Genomic DNA, 24,940 nt, shown 5'->3' on the forward strand with positions numbered 1-24,940 from the left:
ATAATGTCATTCTTTTTCATTAAGGATATGTAAAGGGATCCTGGCTGTGAAACACAGGTGTGTGTGTGTGTCTGTCTGTGTGTGCGTGGGTGCGTGGGTGCGTGCGTGCGTATGTGTGTGAGCTTGTCAGCACACTCCTCTGTGATCTCCTCTGTGTGTCTGAGAGAATGACGAAGAAAAGTGCAACATTTTGTTTTTGTCTTTACAAAAATCCCACTTCAACCTCAGCAGAGTGAGTTCTCAGTAAAAGTGACTGTCTTGTTGCAGAACACATTCTCAGCACTGGCATTGTATTGCATCAAAATGTAAAACTGGATTTGTTGTCCGGCATCTGAGTCCTTAAAGACGTCATCCTCCTTCCTACCCTATATAGAATCAATGGAGGCTGGGAGCCAGTGAGCATGGCTAAATAGAAATATTGTTCAGGGGAAGTGAGATGTGAAAGGAAAAGTGTCAGGAGATGTGTGTGTGTGTGTGTGTGTGTGTGTGTGTGTGTGTGTGTGTGTGTGCACTCGCTTGCTAGAACACGTTGTGTGTGTGTGTGTGACAATATGCATTTGTGTATATGTGTTTAAGCCTGTGTGTTTGTGAGTGTCCGGGTGTGTGTGCTTTACTATTGTAACCCTGCTGATTGGATTGTGTTTGACAGATATGGAGTCTGGAGAGCGGCTGGCCTCCCCTGCGCCCACCCTGTCTGCTGCTCGCACCTCCTCCCCCGCGGCCTCTTCCTCCTCCTCCTCTTCCTCTTCATCCTCCCCAGCTCCCCACTCTAAGAGCAGCCTGGCCCCGAGCCCCTCAGCACTGGGATCCACCCTCAGCACCTCTGGTAAGAAGCACCTTTTCTCCCTCGATGTTCTGTCTCTCAACAACCACATGTGCACAGGAAGAGAGACATACCAGGACACCTTGCAACAGTTTACAAGTAACCAAAAAAACAAAACAAGCCAAATATGGTCACCTTCATGTCTCGATAGCATTCAGAATCCTCTTCATTTCTTTACCTTGAAAAATGACTTTCCTCCTGTATTAATTATACAGTTATTTTGCAGCCTGTGTGAACACACCTCTCTCCCAGCTACAAGGAGTTTTTTTTTTTCTGACAGCTTGGGTTGCAATTGAAAAGCTGCTGCATTAATGAATCCCAAACAATTAGGGGGCTCTTTTGTGTGAGAAACACACACATGCTTCACCATGTCTCCTGACAACCTTCAGCTCCCTGGCTCCAGCTGCCTCGGAGTCAGGCTCAGCACGACACTTTGCGTGTGTGTGTGTGTGTGTGTGTGTGTGTGTGAGAAAGAGAGAGAGAGAGAAAGGGAAAGAGAGAGAGAGTGACCCTCTGCCTGCATGATTTAACATTTGTCAGCCACTCAGTGTCTAGTCAGCCCTGTCCAGCATCCAGCCTCTTTTTCTATGTATTGGTCAGATCCATTAGGTAAAGAGGAGTGTATCTATTTGTGTGCACGTGTTTTTAGCTTTGTGTGCTTTTCAAATATCCCTTGTGAGAGTGAGTGAATCAATTGCTCATACTCTCTTTCTCCTCATTTCTTAATGTCTTGCTCTTTTTCCAGAAGCCTACTTTACACAAACCCACACTCTCACACACACACACACATAAACAGAGACATACACACACACACATAGACATACTCACACACACAGAGACATACTCACAAAAAATAAGATTGCGCTTAGCACTGAATAGCACATTCTCTAAGATAGTTGTCTTTTCTGTTCGTTAAGAGAAGAGGAAGGAAAGAGCAGAAAAGCCTCTTGTTTTGTCCTCCATCTCCTCAGTGTTGCCCAAAGAAGAAGCCATTAGGAGCATGTCCTCCTTATGCATTATACATCCCTCTTATCCCTCTGTGCCATTATGTGTGCTCAGATTTTCTAGATAAGCGATTTTGGACTGAGCGTCAAATGAAATGCTGAGAGGCGGGCTGTTAGCTCCGAACTTCTGCTGCGCTATGTGGGTATTAAGCAAGCCAATTCTTTTCCATTTCATACCTTGTCCACTGTGTGGACTGTAATATGTATACAATACATACAAGTAAGCCAAAAGAGTTGAAGTCGTGCCATTTGCTTTCCCAGATCAGTGTCATAATTAAAAAGGAAAAGCAATCTCAACCAGAACAAGAAGAATACCGGTATGTCAAGTATTTTGTATGAGCAAGCAACATCAGTCATTACGTATTGGAGAGATGTAGTTTCATCGCAGACTGTGAAGACATTAATTCAAGGTCCTTTGCCAATGTGCCACTGACACTTTAGAAGGGAAAAAAATCTGAACAACATATAAATGAGCACGGACTCAGTGTGAGCGCCCATGTGTCATTGATGAGGATATCACTTGGAGAATAAAAGCTGATCGGCGCTGGCACTGTAGCACTCTTCTTCTGGGATCAACTCACGGATGCAATTAACTTAAATCTGTCCGTGGGAATTTGATTGACTGCAACAAACAACAAATTAATCCCCCTTCGGCAGCATCCAAACATGAAAAAAGCAGGCGGTGCAGTTTGTCAGAGTGGAGGAAGGATTGCAACAGAATGAAAATGAGGGCGAGGGGGGCGAGAGAGAGACAGACACAGAGCGAGGAAGAGAGAGTAGGTAATCGTAGGTATGTCTTTTCCGTGCTTCTTTTTTGCATTCAAATTTTTAGATTTAATTATTCGCCTTCTGGAAGCCTGCATTAATATTGAATAGGCATTTGCAGATGCCTAGAAAGGGAAGGGGTGTGTGGGGAAGAGGTGGGCACCTCAGGCATAAGTGAATGCTGTGGCTGGCCTTTTCCGGGGGTTGCATTGCAGTCGTTTATCTTCATATCCGCTAGCTGACGCTGGCAAGGCGGGCTCTACATATTCAGCATATTGTAATGACATTCAAAAGGCAGATTTTGCTATCTTGTGCTGGAGAGGGGCCTTGAAGCCAACACAAAGGGCTATACTCTCATACGTCACACTGCTGGCATGCTGGTAAGGCTTTGTCTCCTCGCCACATAACCACAAACCGTTTGATTCCATCTTAAAAATAGTCCCTGAGATGCATCTGTAGAGTCATGTTCATTAACTGTCTTCCTCAGTGTTTTGCTATAGAGCACACATAACTGGCCCTACTATGTAAAGTCTCCCTCTGGATAATGAGATCCCAGACTGCATTAGTTCAGAAAACACTGTGTGCTGGTGTCACTCTGTTTTACATTTCTGTGGCATGTGCAAGTGTATGGTAGTTTGACATTTTCATCTACACCATGCACAACACTTTCCTTTTCTTCAGTCATCACTTTTTGTTGCATGTGTATTACCTGGCTTACGCAGAGGCATCAAGCAGGCTTGCTCTCTTTTCCTGGAATAGAAATTGAATTTGCATGAAATATGCTCACACCAAATTGCATCTGACTCTGGGAGGAGGTAATACGTGGCAGTCGCCCCTGCCAGAAATGATTGTGCTCAGGAAAACGCTAGACGATGATGATGTTGATGAAGTATTCTTCTGTGCTGAAATTGAATGCCACAAGGATAGAAAGAGGTTAGCGTTTTACACCTTATACACACAACTCTTTTTCTCACCGACAATATCCAGCCACACCAGAGCATATTCTCACTCCGTCTGAACTGCAGAAATACAAATACACAAATAGTTGTGTGCTGAAATGGGATTATGACAAAATGATCTGTCATTTAAATGTGGAGGTTTTACTGTGTAGACATAAGCATCATAGTCAGTCTGTCATGCTCAGAAACAGTACGGCTGCCCTTTAAAATTAGGTGCACTCAGTAAAAGCTAAATCTGAAGTTAATTCAAAGAGAAGACGGTCGTTCTGTATTTAATTCTTCTATAGTCAGGTGGATAAGAAGTGACACTTTCAAAAGCTGTTTAAGTCTAGTTGTTACACCCTGTCGGTCCATACATGAAAAGAGCTCAGCGAGGTAATTTGAGAACAATGTTCTCGGTCTACACGAATAAACATACAAACTAACAGTAGTTCAGTGAGTTGTGCTAAAGGTGCAATAAACAACTGTCATACCATCTGTATCCTTATGTCAAAATTGCATTTAATGGAAGAAGATGATAAATATGTACAAATAGTAAAACATCTTTTATTTTTAGACACCAGAGTTCAAAGCAAAGTTCACCTCCTGTATGGAATTCATCTTTTAATCCTGTGATATAGGGCTGTTTAGTCAGTATCTAAAGGTGAAACAGTAGCTTGAAAAAACAAAATTCCATGGAATTCTCAGAACTCTTAGCAAGAACAATTTTAAGAATAAACTCAGACACTCTGGGCCCTATTTTAACCAGCCAAGCGCACAGCGTGAAGCGGATAGCGCAGGTGTGTTTAGGGTGTGTCTAAATCCACTTTTGCTAGTTTGACGGCAGATAAAACTTGTTTCAAAAAAGTTTTACTTAGTGTCTTCTTTAAGTGATAGATGTGTTTTGGGCGTAACATGCATAACCAATCAGTGTCATTTACCATTCCCTTTTAAAGCCAGGCTCATTCATACCGTTGCTTAACATTGCTATTGTGATGGCAGATTTGCGCCGTCATATTTTTATATGCTGTGCCTCCGTGTGTGTGTGTGTGTGTGTGTGTGTGTGTGTGTGTGTGTGTGTGTGTGTGTGTGTAACAAGCATAGTATGCACACGCTGTGCATAAAGCCTAGGCGCATTTGACCAATTTGCTGTTAAAATAACAATGAAATGCTGCGCTATTGACTTTAGACTAAGGTTTTTGTTGGTCAATGGCGCAGTCACTTCCCACTGCCTCAAGAAAGCAATACGTCGAGAATTCCCCTGAACACACCTCCCTGTAAGACCAGCACACCCATAGGCGCAAAGGTGGGCAAAAGTGGACAGTCTTAAACTAGCAAAGGGCCCTCCATGTTGAATTTACTGTCAAGAAGCAGGTATTTATTTTTTGTGTTTGAATATTTGATGGAAACGCAAAGGCCACAACCAGCATCATTTCTCCTTTAACATATCTCCACTTTTTGGCATTGTTTCATTGGCCAGTGTGTTGTTTTACACAACTATTTGTTGTGGACTGCATATGAAAACCTTTGAACACATCCTGCTTGGTTTGGATCTCTCTCAGGCCGTCTGTTTGGAGCACCAGGAGAGCAGCCCTTCATTGGCTCCACATTGTCAAGTGCCTTCCCTCTAGTCAACCACCCAGCCTTCGGAGCCCTCTACACTACCGGAGCAGGCAGGCCTGAGTTTGGAGGCCTGGGTTCCCTAGGCATGTCAGCTGCTCTGGCTGCCCACCCTCAACTGGGAGCTCTCTCTGGTAAGACAGTGACTTTTTGATTGTTTTGGGCGGGCAATTGGCTGAATGGGAATGCATCTTAAATTTCTCTCCTCTCCCCTTACAGCAGAGTGGTGGCGAGCTGCTGAAGCCCATGGACGGGGAGCTGCTGCCTTTCTACCCTCTTTCATAAGCTTCCCTCCATTCTTCACCCCTCACCTTCAGCCCAACCACAGCGCCAGCCCGGTTCAGATCAGGATGCCTGGCAAGAATAGCCATGCCCCACCCAAAGGTACAGCGCTATGCAGAAGACCAATTCATTGATCATTATAGTTACATTCAACTTGGTTATTATTAGAGAATTAAAGCAGGAAAGTAGAAGTTAACAATGAGACATTTGTTTTAAATGAAACATGAACATATCCATATAGTATAATCCTATGTGTTATGTGAGTCTTAAAGTTTGGGAATTAATTGATTAGTTTTCTAAGAGGGAATGGCATTTTCTGTCTCTGTCTCTTCTCTCGCACCATCTTTATCTGTGTCTTCTTCTTCCACAACCTAAATCCACTTTGTCCTATGATGAGATTTCCCCTATTCAAGGCAGATTTAATGACTTTCAGTCCTCACTTAGTGATTCTGTCAACCTCCCTCTTCCGCTCGTCCCCCTGTGTTCCCTCTCGTAATCTCTGTTTCTTGAGCTCTTTTAATTTCACAGTATCTTTTAATTTATCTTTTATAATGTAAACCAGTCATGTTGGGCATGGGCCTCGCGCAGCCAGCATGTTTGATGAGATACATGTATAAATCAATATTTTTATTAGCCTTTTTTCCATTCTGCAGTTAGTTCCAGCTATTTCATTATCCCGTGTAGCAAAGTTCTCAGAAAAGATGGAGCTGATTAGTAATACTGTAAATCTGGTTTGTGTTGCTAGGGGTGAATGGGGCAGTGAATGGCAGCGGCGTCTGTCCTCCCACCACACAATCAGGGAGCTTTTCTGCGAGTCCGGCTTCTGTTCAGGCATCGACTAAGCCAACCAAAAAGTCAGACCCCTCTGATAGTCACCGTAGCAGCCCTAAGAGCAATCCAGAGTTGGTGGAAAAACCGATCCACAAAACACAGAAGGTCAGTACTGAAATTTAGTTTACTCCTCAGTTTTAAGAAGACCATACACATGATGTGTGTGTGTATATATATATATATATATATATGTCATACATATATATGTTAAACAGTAAGACTGATTCTTGCATTTTTTGCTCTCAACTCAGAAGCAACGGAAGAAGCCAGCAGACACTTGTGTGGCGAGCAACAGTGAGTCCGGCACATCCTCAGACAGCTCAAGTGACGGGTCCCTCAGCAGTGATCTGGAAGACTTAGCAGAGGATGACGAAGATGATGAGGATGAGGATGAGGATGACGAAGAAGAGGACAAACAGAGTGACATGTCGGACTCAGAGAAGCGGAGCAGGAAGAGAACAAAGGTAAAGAAGACAAGTAGATGATCTAATCTAATCTGCTTTTGTGCAGGTGCAAAGCAGGATGCCAGCAAAATAGTGCCCAAAAAAGTTGATTGTAATAAACTAAATGATCAAATCATGAGGTTATTCTCAGTTCCTTCTTTCATTTCCTCTTTAGGTTTTGATACCAGGTACTGGAACTGCAAAGACTGACAGACCATTCTCTGGGGAGCTCCATGACAAGAAAGACACCCAGGCTCACAAGGTCTCCTCCAACCCCCCTAACCTTTTGCCCTTACCCTGCTCTGCCTCCCCTCCTGCCTTGTCCCAAACGGCGCTGCTGGCCATGCACAGCTCCAGGTCCTGGACAGAGGGCCCACAGCAACACTTCAGTGTGATCCAGTCCACTGGCTTGGCTGCCAACTCAAAGCCCCTGGCACTCCTCTCTCAGCCCCAGAGGGAGTCTTCCTCCCCCATAGCCCTCACCACATCTCCAAAGGCACTCTGCAGCACTGCCTCTCCCAAACCTCCCAAACTGCTGCCCTCCTCCTCTCCCCAGCACCTGCCCCTCTCCCTCTGCTCCTCCCCTAAGCCTCGCTCAGTCCCCTCTCCGCCCCACTCAACTCTCCCACTGTCTACCTCCGCAAAACCCTTTGGTTTGACCTCATCTGCAACAAGCTCCCAGAAGTCCTCACTGAAGCCACCTCGGTGCACTGTTCCTGGCTCGGGTAAATCCAACAAGAAGAAACAGCTGGAAGCTTCACTTGCGCAGATCAATGAGTTCAGGCTAAAACAGGTAAGCCAGTTAAATGATGCCATTAATTTACCATAACAACTCAAATGACACACATTACTTTGCATATACACAGTATGCTATGAGATGTGTAGATGAGATAAATAGCTGCACAGTCAGCATTAGTAAACAAAGTTTTTCCTAACACATTACCAGTAATGAATTCATCCACTTGAGCTGAACGCGCAGTTAGACTTCTCTTTTTTTATTCTATCATTACCACCATAACCAGCACCCCTTTCAATATGCTGGCTATTTATCACATTGATTAAACACAATAATCCATTGCCTACTGTAGTCAATAACTATATTGTGTAATTGCAGCAGGTTTACCCTTAAAGCTGCTTCAGGCCAAATGTGTTGTATAAAGATCAAATTAGCTTTTAGATATAGTTTTTTAAACTCTATGAACTGTGTGTCGTCATGGTGTTCTGTGTTTTTTAAGTTTTAACAGCTTCTAGGAGATTTACAGTGGTTACACACAGTGGTTGCTCTAATGCTGATAAGTTTAGCCTGGTTAATGATTTTAGTTGTATTACCATTCTGAAGCACACCTTGTGTCTGCACAAATGCTACTGTATTATTTATGTTTTTCATCAGTTCAGATGAAATGGAAATTGACATTTTTGCTTTTATCACACAAAATCCTTTTCTTCAGATGGATGGTAGGGCAATAATCAATAAGCTAAACCTTTCAAGATCAGCTTATTCTGTGAAAATCATTTCCTCTTTCCTGTTTTTACCGGTATAGAGAAGTTTACAACAAGCTAAATTCCCCCTGTGGTTTCAGCACTGTTACTGTATTTCATGGTCTGTGAAATTGATTTGTTTCACTTCATATCACATCCAGTTGAAAGTGCAACGTTAAAAGTCTAACCTGCCTTTGCTTAAACACAAAGTTGTGATCAGTGTAATAAAGGCATACAGCCCAGCTGCATGATGATAATGATGATGGAGCTTTTCGAATGCACCGAGTCTCTTTCTGTGAACTTGGCAGAGTACAATGCCATTGGTTATTGCAATAATGTTCTTTTTGTTTCCTAGAAAGGGGTTTAGAGACAGTTAACTGTACCAGTGTTCAGCATTGTAGTTTTGTCACCTGCTCAAACAATCAACAGTGATGCTAACTGACAGCTAGAGCAACTCCACTTTGTCCCACTTCTTTTCTAATTATTTCGCTAACCTTTTTTTTGTTCCTCCCATTGTCCCATTCCCTCTCCCTCCCTCCCCTGACTCCCTGCTTCTCCTTGTTCTCTCCCTCTCTTCTTCTCCTCTATTCCCAGACCCTCATGTCCCAAGGGCAGACGTTCCCAGCTGAGCTGAAGAAGCAGCAGCAGGGGCCAAACAAGTCTCCCAAAAGGACGTCTCTGTCTTCATCGCCATTGCCACCCGCTCTGCCTCCTCCACCCCAGAACAATCACTCCAACCTCTTCCTCTCGAGTGCCCTGCTGGGGCTCCCTGAACCTCACCACCCCAATGGAGTCATCCAAAGCATCACTCAGGACGCACCTTTGGCCCTCATCACAAAACCTCGCAAAGACTCTGCCTGTCATGGCAAGTCCCCTCAGTGTGACTCTGATGCTGGGTCAATGCCTGTCAATCTGAGCACAGGGGCGAGCAGGACCCAAACTACTGGCCAATCTGGGCCACCTTCACAGCCCTCCACTACCTCACCCCATGCCACAGGCCATGGATCCAGAAAGAACAAGACCACTAAGGGTAAGGGACAGACACCAGGGCTGGGACAGACACCAGGGCTGGGACAAGCGGACCCTTTAGCTGCCTGGAAGGGTTTCTCTCAGAACCATCTGGTACAGTCTCTAGTAGATTTGTTCCGTGGAGGAGAGCCCGGGATCGGGATTCCTGGAGTTGGTATACCTGGAGTTGGAATTCCTGGAGTGGGGATCCCTGGGACATGTAACCCCACAGCTGGTCTTCCGGCTAACAAGGAATCTGATGACTCAGGAGATGATGATGATGATGAGGATGACGACCTTGAGGAGGAGGAGGAGGAGGAGGAGGATGAAGAGGATTCAGATGATAGTCTTTCAGGTTTGTACCTTCTATTTCCAAGAGTAATAGCAACTTTCTCAATTAAATGATGAGCTGACCATTAAAATATAAAATATTTAGGGCTGGGACTATATGCTTTTGTCTCGATTTGATTCTTTCACGATACATGGGTGCTGTTTGGATTTGTATTGTGATTTTAAGCTACAGCGATTCTCAATGTTTTGCGATTCGATAGTATTGAGTACTTCTAAAATAACGCACATCATGGGCTCCCAGATAGCTCAGTTGGAGCGGGCACCCATGTGTAGAGGTTTACTCCTCGATGCAGTGGGCCTGGGTTCGACTTCGACTTGCAGCCCTTTGCTGGATGTCATCCCCCCCCCTTCTCTCCTCTTTCATGTCTTCAGCTTTCCTGTCAAGTAAAGGCCTTAAAATGCACATCACATTCCAACTCAGTCAGTCTGACTTTTATTTAATTTGTAAAGAAGTACATCACATGTATTTTCTGGATTTTCTGCTTTCGGTCTGTTTTGCTGCAAACGGATATATACTGTAGTTGCTGTTGGCGGTACCGTTTAAACAGACAATATTTAGGTGAATCATTGGTAAAAAATTAAATAAATTAAAAATATTGAAGGGAATTTCGAGGGATATTCTTGGGATGTTCTAGGGATGTTCTAGGGAAAAGAATCAATTTATAAAAAATTGCCGCAAAAAAAACCACGATATATGTAACCTTATGAAGTGACAAAATTGTAAAAAAAAAAGAAAAAAAAAGTCAGAGGCAATATCACTGAATTGCTTTATATGACCAACCTGTCCAAAACTGTTTACTTTCCCATAACACAAATAACAAGCAGCAAATCCTCACAACTGAGAGTCTGGCACTACGCAGTGTTCTGTATTTTTACCTGCAAAATATCTTCAGCGATCCTTACCCACTTTGTGTGTCCTGGACTCCCATTTCAGAGTCTGATAGCAATTCAGACAGCGACATCTCTGGGAAGAAAGTGAAGGAGTTAAAACTGCTGCCGTCTGGATCATCTAAGAAGGAGATGACTCCCCGTAGGCTAACCAAAGGCCCAGAACTACTGAACACCTCAACCAATCACACCGCCACCAGCTGCTCCCCTCTCAACCTACAGGTCATCAAAACTCCCACCATGGTCACCAGCTCCAGTGCCTTGGCCTATCACAGCTCTCCAGGCTCTTCCTCCTACAGCCTAGCATCTCCATTAGGTAATGTCTTTGATGAATATGTGCATGAAAAGGGTACACATTAATAATGAAGGATGGTTGTAACAGCTTCTCATTTTTTTATGTTATATTTTTTAATTGTGAAGTGGATAGAGAAGAAGAGAATGATATTAGAGATTTAGGAGGTTATGTATTAACTGTTTTTAAAAAGATACAAAAGTGTAAACCAAAAAACTGAGTTAACTGTTTGAATGTGACATTTGCTGAGCTTGCTTTGCTGCTCTGCTTCCAAGGCCTCTGCTCTTGAACAACAGAGCAACTCATCATCCTCAGATTACTGTGAAGGGGGATTGTTACTTTTAGAGAGCCAGGAAGGAGGTGGTTGGTTGTGAGTCTGGCTAACCGGAGCTCTTAGGTCCTGTAGGGACATGCCTCAGAGCCCTGACAACTTGTTTGACACAGCAACAAGGTTAACATCCGCCTTAATTTAATGTGGAGAGGTTACCTAGATCAGAGAAAATAGCTTGCCAGGAATAATCCAAGTAGTTATTCTTAGTAGTCATTATTGTAGTATTATTAGTTATTAGTAGTTAACATACACTGTTCATCACACAATGCAATGTGATGTAAATTCACTCCTGTGTTCATATACATCACACTTGGCATTTTAGTTTTATGATTTTAAAACGGCAGCTCAGAAAATTGTGTGTAACTTTTGTGTTCACCTGATGCTGGTAAATGTCACTTTGAAAGGCCAGTGTGCGTACACGTGCATGTTCTTGGTTACCTGCCAGGTATGATTACTGGTTAGTTCAGGGGCTTTGGCTGTTGCTACTGTATGTGTGTGGGTTCCAGTCGGCAGTTGTGCTGTCAAATTGATGGTTGAACTCTTGTCTCTCCACAGGCTTAGGGAAGAGGAAGAGGGTGATGGATGAGAAGGAGTTGATGATACCTCTGGAGTTGGGGTATGTACAAGAGGCTGGGAGAATGCATTTCCCTATAGAGTGCTTACATCAGTGCTTGGTAACAAATCTACGACAGTCTTTCTGAACAACCTATTTGCTATTTCTTCATTCTTAAAAAAAATCCCAGGTGGCGGAGAGAAACAAGAATCAAATCTGTGGCAGGGCGATCACAGGGAGAGGTGGCCTACTACGGCCCGTGTGGCAAGAAACTAAGGCAGTACCCAGATGTGATGAAGGTACCTCGGCCTCACAGCACTGCAGCTTAGTTTACATCCATGATACAGAAGCAAATATTTTGAGGCATACAGATGAGCAGTTCGTAACAGGGATTAAAGTGGGAATCACTGTGGGCGGTTTATGATTTGACATGGAAAGATGTTTTGGCTAATAATTGCAATACTGCTCATCCACATCGCTCAAACAAATGCTTGTGTATCAGGATTTGATGTATATTATCTATGATATCGCTCCAGCTGCACTCCACTCCCACCCCGCTTTCTATGACCCTGATAGTGTGAGATGATATTCTTAGATCCACTTCCCCTGCCACTTTTTTCAACTCTCCTCCCCACCCCCTCCCCAAAGAAATGATAAATGGTTAGTGTTGGGATGCACAGCTTTGGCCCTATTTGTATAGTATATTATAGTCTATAATCTTCTTTGTTTGCTTTATCAAAAGCCCAACTACGCTTATCGTCAGAACTGTCTTTCAGTGTAGTAGTGCAAAGAGAAAAATGTGCACTCGGTAACATTCACTCACTGCTAGTCACTCAGTAGGCAGTAAAAAGCAGAGCATGGCCTCAGATAAATAAGAAAGGCCCTGAATTGTGCACCCCAAGGTCAGAACCGTTTTTCTCTCCTGAGAGCTTTTGCTCTTTTTTGTCCCTGTGGCTTTTATAATGATTAGTAGCACTGCACAGATGCACACTGTAACCTTAGACTCCCAATCTAGTGCTTCCCAGTTGCTTTTCAATGTCGCTAATTTCACCATTTTTTTCTGCCTAAACCAACGCCATTATTATTTTCTCTTCTGTAGTATCTATCCAGAAATGGAATAAGTGGCATCACGCGCGATAATTTTAGCTTCAGTGCAAAGATAAGGGTTGGTGACTTCTATGAAGCCAGAGAAGGACCCCAGGTGACTGCCTTTCATCTCTCTATTTCTCTCTCTCTCTCTCACTTCGTGATCCCTGTTCATCTTTTCATCTAGCGGCAGGCAAAGCTTCATTCAGCAGTCGCTGTCAGGGCTTGAATAGGAATCAACCAAAACCCTCAGTAGTCCTAGTTCATAGACCTCTCACTGTGCATGGATAAATGTAATAATCAGCTGACATTACTTCCACAGGTGACCAGTTATTAATTCCATGTTATGTGTCTTTGATACAAAGAGATAAATTAGAAAATAGATTTGTGTGTAATTGAAAGCAGAATAGAGTAAATACACACAGTGCTGAGGGGCCATAGAAAAACTCACAAATAAGTACTTCCTATTTTTGCATTGTTTAGCCAGCTTTTACTGTGTATTATAGAAAATATGATATATCAGTTAACTCATTTATTTTAACCCCTGTTGAATACAACCAGATTTGTCTAGCTAGCTAACAATTAAATTGTTTCTTAGTCACATGAAATGATGTATGTCAACATTTTGTTCACTGTTTCACCCTCCGTATCACTCCCAATCTCTGCGTGGTACGTTTAGGGTTTACAATGGAGCCTGTTGAATGAAGAGGAGGTCATTCCTCATATTTTGGCGATGGAAGGCCGTAGGGGTCGCCCCCCTAATTCAGACCGCCAGGTAGCGGGCGAAGGTGGCAAAGGTTCCCGACGGAGGAAGGGACGGCCCCCTAATGTGGGCGATCCACTGGTGCCCGAGGGCCCCAGTCCCAGTGAAGTCAAACTCCTGCGCAAGCTAGAGGCTCAAGGTTAGCACACGAAATGAGCCCTGAAATATGTTTGTCTTAATAATAATAAAATGTGCATGTGCAATTAATCAATCAGCCATTGTTCTGTTAGCAGAGGTTAAGGAGGTTACTGTTTTAAACATGTACCATATGGACAAGTCAGTTTATGTCATGCTTGTTCGTTAGATCCCACTTCTTCATATGCAGATACAGGTGCTTTTTGAGATGAATCAGTATTGTTATTATTTCTATCTCAATGTCACTGGGCTTTTGTTTGGCTTTGATAATAACAAATCTGCACATGCTGTTATTACAAAGTCAAAACATTCTTTTTTTTGCACCAGAACCCTCTAGTAGTCAGTTCTACCCTCCTAAAAATACTTTCGCCGTGTATATTTCAGTATTTTAACATGTTAATGGGCAGACTTCTCAATTATTATTACAGGGTGAGTAAATTGGTTTTGAGTATATGTCCCTAATTTTAACTAAATTTCACAAAAGCCATTGAATTATCTCAGTCAAATGTTGGAGGTCAGGTTACAGTAGTATTTAGGTATTGTCCTAAACCGTCTCACTGACAATGCTTTTCTTTCTGCTCTGTGCAGAAATAGCCCGACAGGCCGCCCAGATGAAACTGATGAGAAAACTGGAAAAGCAAGCAATGGCGCGTGCAGCCAAAGAAGCTCGGAAACAGCAAGGTGAACCCAGAGTGTTTTTTTGTGTGTGTTGTTAACAAGAGCTCAATGCTGTAAGGATGATTGTGGTGGTTTTCCGGTTGGTAAGATGGTCACCTCAAACCAATTTGTAAAGTATAAAGACATGCAGGGCCTCTAGGGATGATGATGCTGCATATATTTATATATATTTGCTGCATGTATAACATACATATGTATGTTCATATTTATTTTCATCACGTTAAAGCACATTCGTTGTTAACACATATATATTTACTGTGTGTGTGTATATATATATATATATATATATATATATATATATATATATATATATATATATATATATGATGTATTGGCCTCATGCATTGTATACATCTTTATCTTAGTGACACCGTAGCCTAACAACTGTAATTATTTAAGATGTGAAAACAGCTGATTTGTAGGTCATTTTTATAGACACTAACATGACACTGATTTGACTCTTGTAGCTATCATGGCAGCGGAGGAGAGGAGGAAGCAGAAAGAGCAGATCAAGATCCTAAAGCAGCAGGTGGGTGTGCTGTACGTGTGTGCTGACAAATCTTTTTCCTCCCTTTCTCCTTATCTAAGTGTCCTGACACACGTAGTCCCTGGGCGCGCCGCAGGAAATGCTGAATGGTTATTTTCTAAAGCTTTAAGGCTTGCTTTTCAATTACCATCATTACTTCCCGTACTAAACTTATTGTTGTGTCTTTGGAATGAAAGTGGTTGGATCTTATCTAAGGACGTTTTCCCAAAAATATTAAGAGATTATGTTGTTGTTTTTTTTTACAGGAAAAGATCAAGCGCATTCAGCAGATTCGGATGGAGAAGGAACTCAGGGCGCAGCAAATTTTGGAGGTACAGAATCTGATCCAGTAGCACCTCTGATTAAGCAGAACATTCCTGGATAGCTACAGCCCCTCAGTCTATAGTGTTTTAATCTTCCTAAAGCTCATTACTGAACAGCAGCATGCATTGGAGGGAGTTGCGTCTTCTTAGGTATAATTCCACATGGAACTAATGCTAAATTGGCCTCGGTTGACGGCTGTTGAATATTAAAAAGGCTGTTGCTGCCTCTTCAGACCTTATTTAAATTGGACAGAAAAGTATTTTTTCTTTAGACAACAGTTACAGTTTAGCATAAGTGGGTCGAGGGAAAAAAAAGGTGCTGTTTTCCACACACAAACACACATGCAAAGATGCAGACACACACACACACACAGAAATGCAGGCACACACAATTATACTGTAGGAGCTTCAAAGTGTTTTAGCAGGACTAAATCAATTTTGAGTTGACACGGTTGACAAGCCACTCTGAACGGGAGGCTTCAACAATTTCACAATTAGGTGTTAAAGAGATACATTATTCATTCGCTGTGTTTTACAAATTTGACTGGCATTCAGGAGCATGAAGTCTTCTGCTCAAACCAGAAAACTGCAAACAATCAGTTAAAGTGCACCAAAGCCCTCAGCTCAGACTGATTGATATATGTTTCTGTGATTTTTGACCTTGATTTTTATTCATAGGCCAAACGGAGAAAGAAGGAAGAAGCCGCCAATGCCAAAATATTGGAGGCGGAAAAACGGATAAAGGTATATTTTTTATTTTTAATAAATCCCTTAAATAGATGTAAAATTACGGTTAGTATAATATTTGTACATATGTGGCATGGAACCCTCAAAAGTCACATTAGATTATTTTGTATGTACCATCATGTGGGCCTTTTTCCACTTAAGAAGTAGCTGGCAATAAAATTAGAGCGGCCCTTTGAAAGGGGCTGAAATTCCATCAGTCTGTAGTGATTTTCATGATATTGGCAAAATGGAAGCATATTGATTTTCCCCTCCTCTTCTCTTTCTTGCCTTTATGCCTTTAAGGAAAAAGAGTTGAGGAGACAGCAGGCGGAGATTCTCAAACACCAGGTAGGCATTCACTGCAACTTGCTCTGCCACTTGAACCTTATAGTTACTGTTAAAAAAAAAAAGTGTGTGTGTGTGTGTGTGTATTTGTGCATCTATGCACATTTAAACACAAGGCATGTGTGAATTAATAGACATTTGCTTAGTTACCAAACATCTATTGAATGAAAGACTTCAGTATTTATCTTTATTAAACGCCATGCTTTTTGGTATTGGATATTATTTCTGTTCCATAATATTTTGCCAACTCTTTCTGGCAGGAGTTGGAGAGGCATAGACTAGATATGGTATGGGTATGTTTATTTTTGTACATCTAACACCTGCATCGTGTAACTGGTTGTGTTATGGTTGTCATAGCAATGTATTAAGTGTAGCACTGGCTGCTGTCATACTACATTCTTCTGCATGGCTTTCCAGCAAAACCAACAAAAGAGAAAAAGAGTCAGTATGCTGCCTCCATCTGCTCGTCCTGAGGGACAACTGACCCTGTCACGGTGGCCAGGCAGCTTCTGTCCCCCTCCCCCATCCTCCCCTTTCTACTCAGAATGCATTGCAAAGACAGCTAGCCAATCCACACTCACTGTCTCAAAGTGCACTCGAGGAGTTTCCATCCATCACATACATTGTCTGTTGTATTGGAATAGCCTGTGTTACCCATGAGTGCTTGACGATTTCGGCCAAGACATGGAGCTTGTGTCTGCTCGTCCGTGCATCTGTTCTGCAGTCCACAGAGTGTCTGGACTTTAACCTGCCCCATCCCAGCCTCTCTGTCATTCACTGCCCCTGCACACAGAACGAAAACAGCTACTGAGAATCATTTTGTCTTTATGGGGAAGATACTTCCAGGCACAGCACAACCTTTGCTTGAAAATAGACCTAATTGACTGTTGAACAACAGTACAATTAATTCCACCACAGGGACAAATATGGTTCTGCGTAGCATGTTATTTTGGCCTGGCTGTCCTGCTTGTAGCCCTACTCACTCATACACAGTCACAGCTGAATCTAAAGGTCTGCCTATCTGTTTCACAGTGGACTCTGAGCCTCAGACTGTTGCATTAACCCCTTGTCCCTTCACTTGGAGCACAATGAAGGGGGGCAAATTGAGATACATGATAATAATCCTTGTATTTACGGTTGTCACATGCAATTGCAATGCTTTTGATGTACTGTAGCTTGTTATCATAATATCCCTCAACATATTCAATGTTTTTTGATGAATTGAAAAACTGAATGCCACAGGCCATGTCTGTTTTGAATGTGTCCTTTTTGAAGTTTTCCATTTGTAGATAAATCAAACCAATAAGGACATAGAAATATTGTAGCAGAGTGCTTGGCATCTAGCCTATTTTGTTTATCACACTGACAAAACAATCCTTATAAACAGCCTATTTTAGTTCCTGGTATGTGCTGGAAATGTCCTTGACAAGCCCTAATAGTGGCAATTGTGTCTTTTTTCCTGGATCACATAGGGAATGACAGCCTGATACGGTGGAGCGAGAAACCTAAAGAGATCAAATAAAATGATAGTCAGTCACTGGTGATTCCTGTGCCCTTTTGCAGTAGACTGTGTATCATGCACCAAAGAACAACACAGACGTCTCATCCTTAACAATCACATACTGTGCTAATACTTACGCTGCAAAAACTACTGAAGTGGAACTGCTCGTTTGTAGCAAGTCTTTACCATCCAATCTTATTTGCCGTCCCCTCACCAAATGAGCAGATGTCAAAAAGCCTTTAGCATTGACTCATGTAATAATATTTTAATATTTTGATCATGCCAATGTGGCACGTCACAAGACTTCTGGCAACCAGCTTTTTGTTGCTTTTGTTGTGTCAGCTTTAGTTTAGAGGCGCCGCCACCGATTCAAGCTGCTTTTCTTTTTTGAGCCTGTCATCACATCTACTTTGTACCGCATCTTTGTGTTGCTTTTTGGTTGTCATCATATTACTGTATGTATTACTCCTTCACTTATGCTTCCACCATACATGTGAAAGTGTATACATGTGAAGCATTGTTTTGTGTTTGTTCAAGTATGGTGCCTCTATTGAATTTTGTGCTTCACAATTTCACATTAATGCACACTAAATGTAGTCGACCTTGGGTGTTGTATGTGCAATGTGTGCCTGTTAATGGGCCTGTGTTTTTACCACTCTAGGAGAGAGAGAGGAGGAGGCAACATATAATGCTGATGAAGGCTGTTGAGGCTCGCAAGAAAGCAGAGGTAGCCCATATGCACACAAATAAATGCAGACATACACACACAGTCCACTCCATAAAAAGAGCCAAAGTCATTATTCCCTGGATGGATTCCTGCTTTCTTTTTTTTTCTTTTTTCACTCTTTTCTTCCATTCATTTTTTTTTTCTACATACTTACCAAGTCAAAAGATTCTGGCCCTCAAGCACTTTTCTTTTGAATGCACAGCAGCATTAGGCTGAATTCTAATACTGCTCAGCAAAGTCAAGTAAACCTTCTTGTCTGTTTTCACACACACACACGCACGCACACACACACACACACACACACACACACACACACACACACACACTTTGCTTCCTTAATGCTCTCTTGAATTTTGGACTCTCCAGGAGCGTGAGCGCTTGCGGCAGGAAAAAAGGGATGAGAAGCGACTGAACAAAGAGCGCAAACTGGAGCAACGAAGGCTGGAGCTGGAGATAGCGAGGGAACTGAAGAAGCCAAATGAAGACATGTGTCTGTCTGATCATAAGGTAGTTAAGATAGTAGCTGCCAGTGCTTTGGGTGTGAAGTTGATCGCCTAAAAAAAATTATAATCAAATTTTAGCCTATACACACTTTAATGTAATGTAGATTGTCAGTTTTTTTCTCATTCCAGTGCTGTTAAATACATTGAATCGTCAGTCACTAAATTCCTGTCAGCTATTATAATAATAATAGTTATGACTATTATTATTAATAATAATAATAATAATAATAATAATATTAATAATAAATATTATTAATAGTAGTAGTAGTAGTATTAGTATTATTATATTACTATTCCTAGTAAGTTTAACATTTTCCTGAGGGGCAGTACTAACGATAAGACCACATGTAGGGAGCCTTTTTGTGTGGAGTTGTGTTCCCTCAAGTGGTTAAAGACTAGTACTGCATAATGTAAAAATGATTCAGTCATTTCCATAAATTGGAAAGCACCATCTTGATAACAGTTAGCAGATGTGAGATATAATGACAGCTGTTTATCCATTTTCCCATAAATGTTAAGATCATAGATTAGGAGTCTAAATTGGATTTAATGTCTCTCTTACACATACAACAACACTCCTAACTCCTTTCCTATGCAGCCTCTCCCTGAGTTCTCCCGCATTCCTGGACTCATCTTACCAGGACGTGCCGTGTCTAACTGCCTGATGCTGATGCAGTTCCTGCGAGGCTTCGGGAAGGTTTTGGGGCTTGATTTGAATGTGGATGTGCCTACCCTGGGCATGCTACAGGAGGGCCTGCTCAATGTGGGGGACAGCATGGGCCAGGTTCAAGACCTTCTGGTCAAACTGCTTTCTCTGGCAGTCTGTGATCCCGGTTTGCCACCTGGACAAAAGGTGAGCTAGTTTAAAGTTCATCAAGGCATGCATTGTACCTATGTATTATATTTTTTGAACCAGTGGGCCCAGCTTGAGAATTACACCTGAAAGGAAAATATGGCATGTATTGCTCTATCTGGTATTGGTTTACAGCATTATACTACATAAGTTTATTAGTATAGTTATACATTGTTTTGCATGACAAACGTAAGTTAAACACAGTAAATATGTTACATCCCTTAGATTTAAAATATACATCAACATTATGTACATAGACCTTCTACCTACTAAAGCACCTATAAAATTATAACATATCGCTTAAAAATTAATGCATGTCATTAATTTACTCTGAAAGAGACTAATTCTTAGAATGGGTACTTTTAATTTGCTTCTGCATAATTTTTTAAGTCCAATTCAAATGCAGGACTGCATTAGACTGGAAGTAGCACTGTTTTATTTCATTGTTATTTCATTATTTTTGATTGTAGTGTTCAGATTTAAGATGTAAGGACTTTTTTCCCGAATTCTAAATAAATTAATACTTAATTCACAGTCATCAAGTACATGTTCATCAAGTTTACTTTATGGGTTATCCTTTCCTCCTCTATCAGACAAAAACCATGCTGGGGGACCACCTGACCAATGTTGGCATCAACAGGGATAATGTGTCTGAGGTGCTACAGATGTACATGGGAGCCCATTGTGCCAATACTGAGCTGGCCCCTCTGGCCCTCAGTCTAAAGACCAAGGCCTTCCAGGCCCACAAGCCCACCCAGAAGGCCTCAATCCTGGGCTTCCTGGCTAATGAGCTGGCCTGCAGCAAAGCTGTTATCAGGTAGGAGATGCAGCTGAAACTGAAAAATAAATTGGGGCCATCTAACTCTCCACTGTACTCTTAATTTATTTTGCATCAGTGTCACGTTGGTAAATGGCTATAGAGTGGTCTACAATACTGCCTTTACCTCTGGATTCACATAATTAAAATCACAAAATATATGTTCATCTGCCATGTTCTGTATGCGTTTTATGTTGCATAACACTGAAGTTATGCATCAGCCACTAATGGTGTGTTTTAGTGATGCAGTGGAAAATGCTTACAAAAGCATCAGTAGGGAGCAGTAATTTGCAGTAGAGTCCTTTTTGGTTGTAATGAAATTATGCAAGTATTCATTTGTGCTTCAGGGTTTGAGCTTATTAAACGTTTTACTTTGGATAGAGATAATTGCCAGGCGCCATGAACTTTTACTGATACATCTGTTATTGCTTTCTAAAAGTACCAAAAACACGGACGTATATCGGCACTATTGTAACTGACAGGATTACATTTCCACTTCCAGTGAGATTGACAAGAACCTGGATCAGATGGCAAACATGAGGAAGGACAAGGTCATCATGGAGGGAAAACTGAAGAAGTAGGTTTACTTTAATCCTAAAACAATAAATAATGCAATGATTTTTTTTGTACACTATCATGCTGAACATGTGTGTGTTAATGCAGGTTGAAGACCATTCATGCCAAACGTACTGGGAGGAGGGAGGCCAGTATGGGGGTTGAAGAGAACCAGTCTATGGGCACTCCGTCCTCTGCCGCCAAACGCAAGAGGAAACTGGGCGGAGACAGCGACGATGATGATGACGACGATGACGACAGTGATGACCAGGCAGAGGACGAGGAGGACGAGGAGGAGGAAGAAATTAAGAAGGTTAAAAAAGTGGAGACCTATGATGAGGTAAAAACGATAGATCCATCTATAGATCCGCTATTTAAACTGACCTTGAAGGCTTGCTCGCAGACATTTAATAATTTAAAAACAATTATTTGTTTTGTCCTGCCAGGATGAGGTTGACCAAGCCACCAGTCTGGAGGAGCTGGAGAAGCAGATAGAGAAATTAGCCAAGGTGTGTTCTTCTTTAATATGTCTTTAAAGTGCTGTGACAAAGGTAATAACAAAACATGAATGCATGGTTATTTGAACCTGCTATTGTGTGATAAAAAACAGGACACACATTGAGATTTAAAAAATCTAGTAAAAAACTATGAAAAGATAAATGAAGAATGAAAAAGTCTTATTTTTATGTTTGCTTCCCATCAACATTGTACATGGTTATGCAGGATGTTATTGTATGTTGCCATGAAGATGTGTTTATTTTTTAAATACAATTCTACACAATGCATTGGAGTTAACACCACAAACACCTCCTACACTCTAGATAGTAGATCAAATTATGGAAGATGATAAAATAGCTACAACCTCTAAATGCTTTAATATACGGTGTATTGAAAGTGTGTTTACTACTTTTTTATGAGCATGTACGCTGACATAGGGCTTTTTGCTAATGAAGGCATTAATTAGCTTAATAAATTATCTCATTAGCATAGCATGTCATGTTCAATATATCACAGTGATTACAAAAGAATGAGGAAGCTTTGATTTCCTCAAAGTGTATACGTGAATCAGAAAAACAAAGAAATCACAGAGGATGTCTTTTACCATTGCAGCAACATCATCAGACCAGGCGAAAGCTGTTTGAGATATCCCATTCTCTACGCTCCATGATGTATGGCCAGGACCGTTACCGCCGCCGGTACTGGGTGCTCCCCCACTGCGGAGGGGTCTTCATTGAAGCCATGGAGAGTGGAGAAGGTAGTTACGACACAACACCCATTAGAGTTTGATGAATTCCAATGCTAAGATGCTCCAATTTGCTCATCTGATTGCATAGCACATTTTATGCTCAGTCTGGAAAATAAAAATTCTCGGATTTTGATGTAAATACAAGATTGTAAGCTGCATGTTCAGCTGTTTTTTGGCAGTGTGAAATGTGCTGATGATTTTTTAGTTTATCTTTATTCTAACTAATTTGAGATTGCATCTGTAAACACTAATAATCTGACACAACTCTACTTTTCTGCCGGAACCAAGCGTAGAACAATGTCCCAGAATAATCAGCGGTCAGCTGTACTATTACTTACAGTAGTGGTGTTTTCAGCCACATTAACGTTGGCCCTCTCATTTCCCTGCAGCTCCAGAGGAACTGGAGGAGGAGCGACAGAGAAGGAGGAGAGCGGCAGAGGAGGTCCAGGTCAAAGAGGAACCTCAGGAGATCGAGTTGCAGAAGGAGAACGCCACCAACCTCGATGGACAGAGCATTAGAACACAAGGCTTGGAGCAAGAGAACGAGGAGGAAAAGGAGAGGAAGAAAAACTCCACGGCCCTCTTCTACCAGCAGCCGGGCTGTAATTCCAAACTGTTCACATTCCGGGATGACGGCAAGGACTTTGGCAAAGACACTGTAATGGCAGAGGACAAGGAGATTCCCCGTGTGAGACATAACGGCAGCCCTGTGGGCACTCCTGTTGCAACAAGCACGGTAACATCATCCTCCCCCATTCACAGTACCTCTGAGCCGGCAGTAGCAAAAAAAACCTCTTTTAAAGACACTACAAACATCCCTCCCCTAGCCTCAACCTCTTTATCTGTCCCGTGCCTGCCAGTCCCACATGAAAGCCCAGGGAACACTCCTCCAACCTCATCTCCGTACTTGTCATTCCAAGCCAACGACCAGCTACTCAGAGTCTTGACAGAGAGGAGTGGACACTGGTTCAGTCTGCTCCCTCGCAACCCCTGTGACGTCACTTCCATCACCACAATTCCTCCCACAGCGCCCCGTGTGTCTCCCCAGGCGACCTCTACCCCAGCCAGGCCAAGATCCCCACCTCAGTCCCCTGCCCTGCCTCTCACCCCTTCTGCTGCTTCAGCCTCAGCCAGCCCGCACCACCCAGCTGGCCTCCTCAACTACCCACTATCCGCCCTGCAGGTGAGGCTGCTGGCCGGACACAAGTAGAGACAGTTGTGTTCTGTACAGTTATTTCTGCCATGTTCCAGATCACCACATACTAGATCACCTAACCTGTGACTCGCAGTTTTATTTTCCTCCACCTCCCTCACCCTTGACCCTTATTTTTTCTCTTTTCTCTCCAGGTGAAGGCTGGTGCTTCATTGCTAGGAGTTTCTTTCGGAAGCTGGCCCTGTGGCATGATAAGTCCCAGCCTGCCTCTGTGCAGCAGCCCTAGTCCCAGCCCCATGCTGGGTCACTCTCTGGAGGGCAACACGACAGCAAGTGTCTCCAGCAAAAGTGAATCCCCTTTACCTCGCATTGAAAAAACCTCATCCATCCCCTCTCCTACCCTAGAGATGCCCAAATCCCTGGACCACACCATACCTCGGCCTATTCCAGATGGTGAGTGACCAAAAAATAAGCACTGAGAGAGAAAACAATGAAGGCCGTAATGAACCTCCATTTTCTGATTGAAAAAAAATTCACCTGCCTGGAAAAAATGTAACTTGCATGAACAATCCAAGATAATTGGATTAGGGAACATTCTGCTCTGTTGTACGCAATTTCATGTGGGTATAACATGACTGAGTGGAGTGCCTTTTTACAGTGATGTATGTTTGGTGTCTTGTAGTTTACGTGGATGTTTGTGCTCACTTTCTCAGAGATGCTGACAGGGTGGTGGCGGGTGTCTGACATCGAGGAGCTGAGGGCTTTAGTCGGTGCTCTCCACAGCCGAGGCATGAGGGAGAAGGGCCTACAGAGGCAAATGCAGAAATACACAGAGATCATCCCCCAGGTCTGCACCAAACACAAAGATGGTAAGTGCCTCAACACCACCGCTGAGTACACACTCCCTGTATATAGCATATATCGGTATGTATATATGTAGAAGGTAGATTTTTATAGCTATAGATACAGATTTTAAGTGCTGATGTTCAACTTAGAAGCTTGATCCCTCATGCATCTCTGATGCAAACACTGTATTATTTATGACCAAGCTACTTATCCGTGAATGTGTGGCCACGTTTCTCGTGTGTTCACCTGCACCAGTGAGTGTGTTTGTCTGTTTATTCATGGCTGACTGTCTAATATCCCTCATGCCGTACCTTCAGTGGCCATGATCGAGCTCCATGAGCTGGAGGAGAGCCAGGTCAGTGTGGAGTCTGTGCGGGGCTGGTGTGTTGAGGAGCAGGCGATGGAGATGGACATTGCCGTGCTGCAACAGGTAGAGGAGCTGGAGAGGAAGGTGACTGCAGCCAGCCTGCAGGTCAAGGTAAAACCCTCACACAACCATACACGTTGTGTAAGTGGTGTAAGAAACATGTTGAACCAGGGTGTCATCAA

At 42.6% G+C, this 24,940-nt stretch overlaps 1 protein-coding gene across 13 annotated transcripts in view; it reads left to right on the plus strand.

Moving 5' to 3' along the window:
- The window catches only part of baz2ba (bromodomain adjacent to zinc finger domain, 2Ba), a 64,929-nt gene that overhangs the window by 34,770 nt on the left and 5,219 nt on the right, over positions 1 to 24,940 (plus strand). For 3 of the 13 annotated variants that reach the window (XM_034880058.1, XM_034880068.1, XM_034880106.1), the window contains 30 exons: positions 650 to 826; positions 5,093 to 5,284; positions 5,370 to 5,534; positions 6,178 to 6,368; positions 6,515 to 6,727; positions 6,882 to 7,499; positions 8,780 to 9,548; positions 10,479 to 10,748; positions 11,611 to 11,671; positions 11,799 to 11,907; positions 12,708 to 12,809; positions 13,374 to 13,596; positions 14,181 to 14,273; positions 14,738 to 14,799; positions 15,063 to 15,128; positions 15,798 to 15,863; positions 16,149 to 16,193; positions 16,451 to 16,483; positions 18,353 to 18,418; positions 18,785 to 18,925; positions 19,520 to 19,774; positions 20,368 to 20,591; positions 21,094 to 21,168; positions 21,255 to 21,486; positions 21,593 to 21,655; positions 22,257 to 22,401; positions 22,782 to 23,575; positions 23,740 to 23,998; positions 24,259 to 24,414; positions 24,709 to 24,869. In XM_034880058.1, coding sequence (XP_034735949.1) covers positions 652 to 826; positions 5,093 to 5,284; positions 5,370 to 5,534; positions 6,178 to 6,368; positions 6,515 to 6,727; positions 6,882 to 7,499; positions 8,780 to 9,548; positions 10,479 to 10,748; positions 11,611 to 11,671; positions 11,799 to 11,907; positions 12,708 to 12,809; positions 13,374 to 13,596; positions 14,181 to 14,273; positions 14,738 to 14,799; positions 15,063 to 15,128; positions 15,798 to 15,863; positions 16,149 to 16,193; positions 16,451 to 16,483; positions 18,353 to 18,418; positions 18,785 to 18,925; positions 19,520 to 19,774; positions 20,368 to 20,591; positions 21,094 to 21,168; positions 21,255 to 21,486; positions 21,593 to 21,655; positions 22,257 to 22,401; positions 22,782 to 23,575; positions 23,740 to 23,998; positions 24,259 to 24,414; positions 24,709 to 24,869 — 6,024 coding nt within the window. In that variant the 5' untranslated portion in view covers positions 650 to 651. Of the gene's footprint in view, positions 1 to 649; positions 827 to 5,092; positions 5,285 to 5,369; positions 5,535 to 6,177; positions 6,369 to 6,514; positions 6,728 to 6,881; positions 7,500 to 8,779; positions 9,549 to 10,478; positions 10,749 to 11,610; positions 11,672 to 11,798; positions 11,908 to 12,707; positions 12,810 to 13,373; positions 13,597 to 14,180; positions 14,274 to 14,737; positions 14,800 to 15,062; positions 15,129 to 15,797; positions 15,864 to 16,148; positions 16,194 to 16,450; positions 16,484 to 18,352; positions 18,419 to 18,784; positions 18,926 to 19,519; positions 19,775 to 20,367; positions 20,592 to 21,093; positions 21,169 to 21,254; positions 21,487 to 21,592; positions 21,656 to 22,256; positions 22,402 to 22,781; positions 23,576 to 23,739; positions 23,999 to 24,258; positions 24,415 to 24,708; positions 24,870 to 24,940 lie in introns of those variants that run through there. The other 10 variants (XM_034880079.1, XM_034880148.1, XM_034880089.1 and 7 more) reach the window with 6 other exon arrangements.

The sequence above is a fragment of the Etheostoma cragini genome, chromosome 1 (genome assembly GCF_013103735.1).
Source record: "Etheostoma cragini isolate CJK2018 chromosome 1, CSU_Ecrag_1.0, whole genome shotgun sequence".
NCBI lineage: Eukaryota > Metazoa > Chordata > Actinopteri > Perciformes > Percidae > Etheostoma > Etheostoma cragini.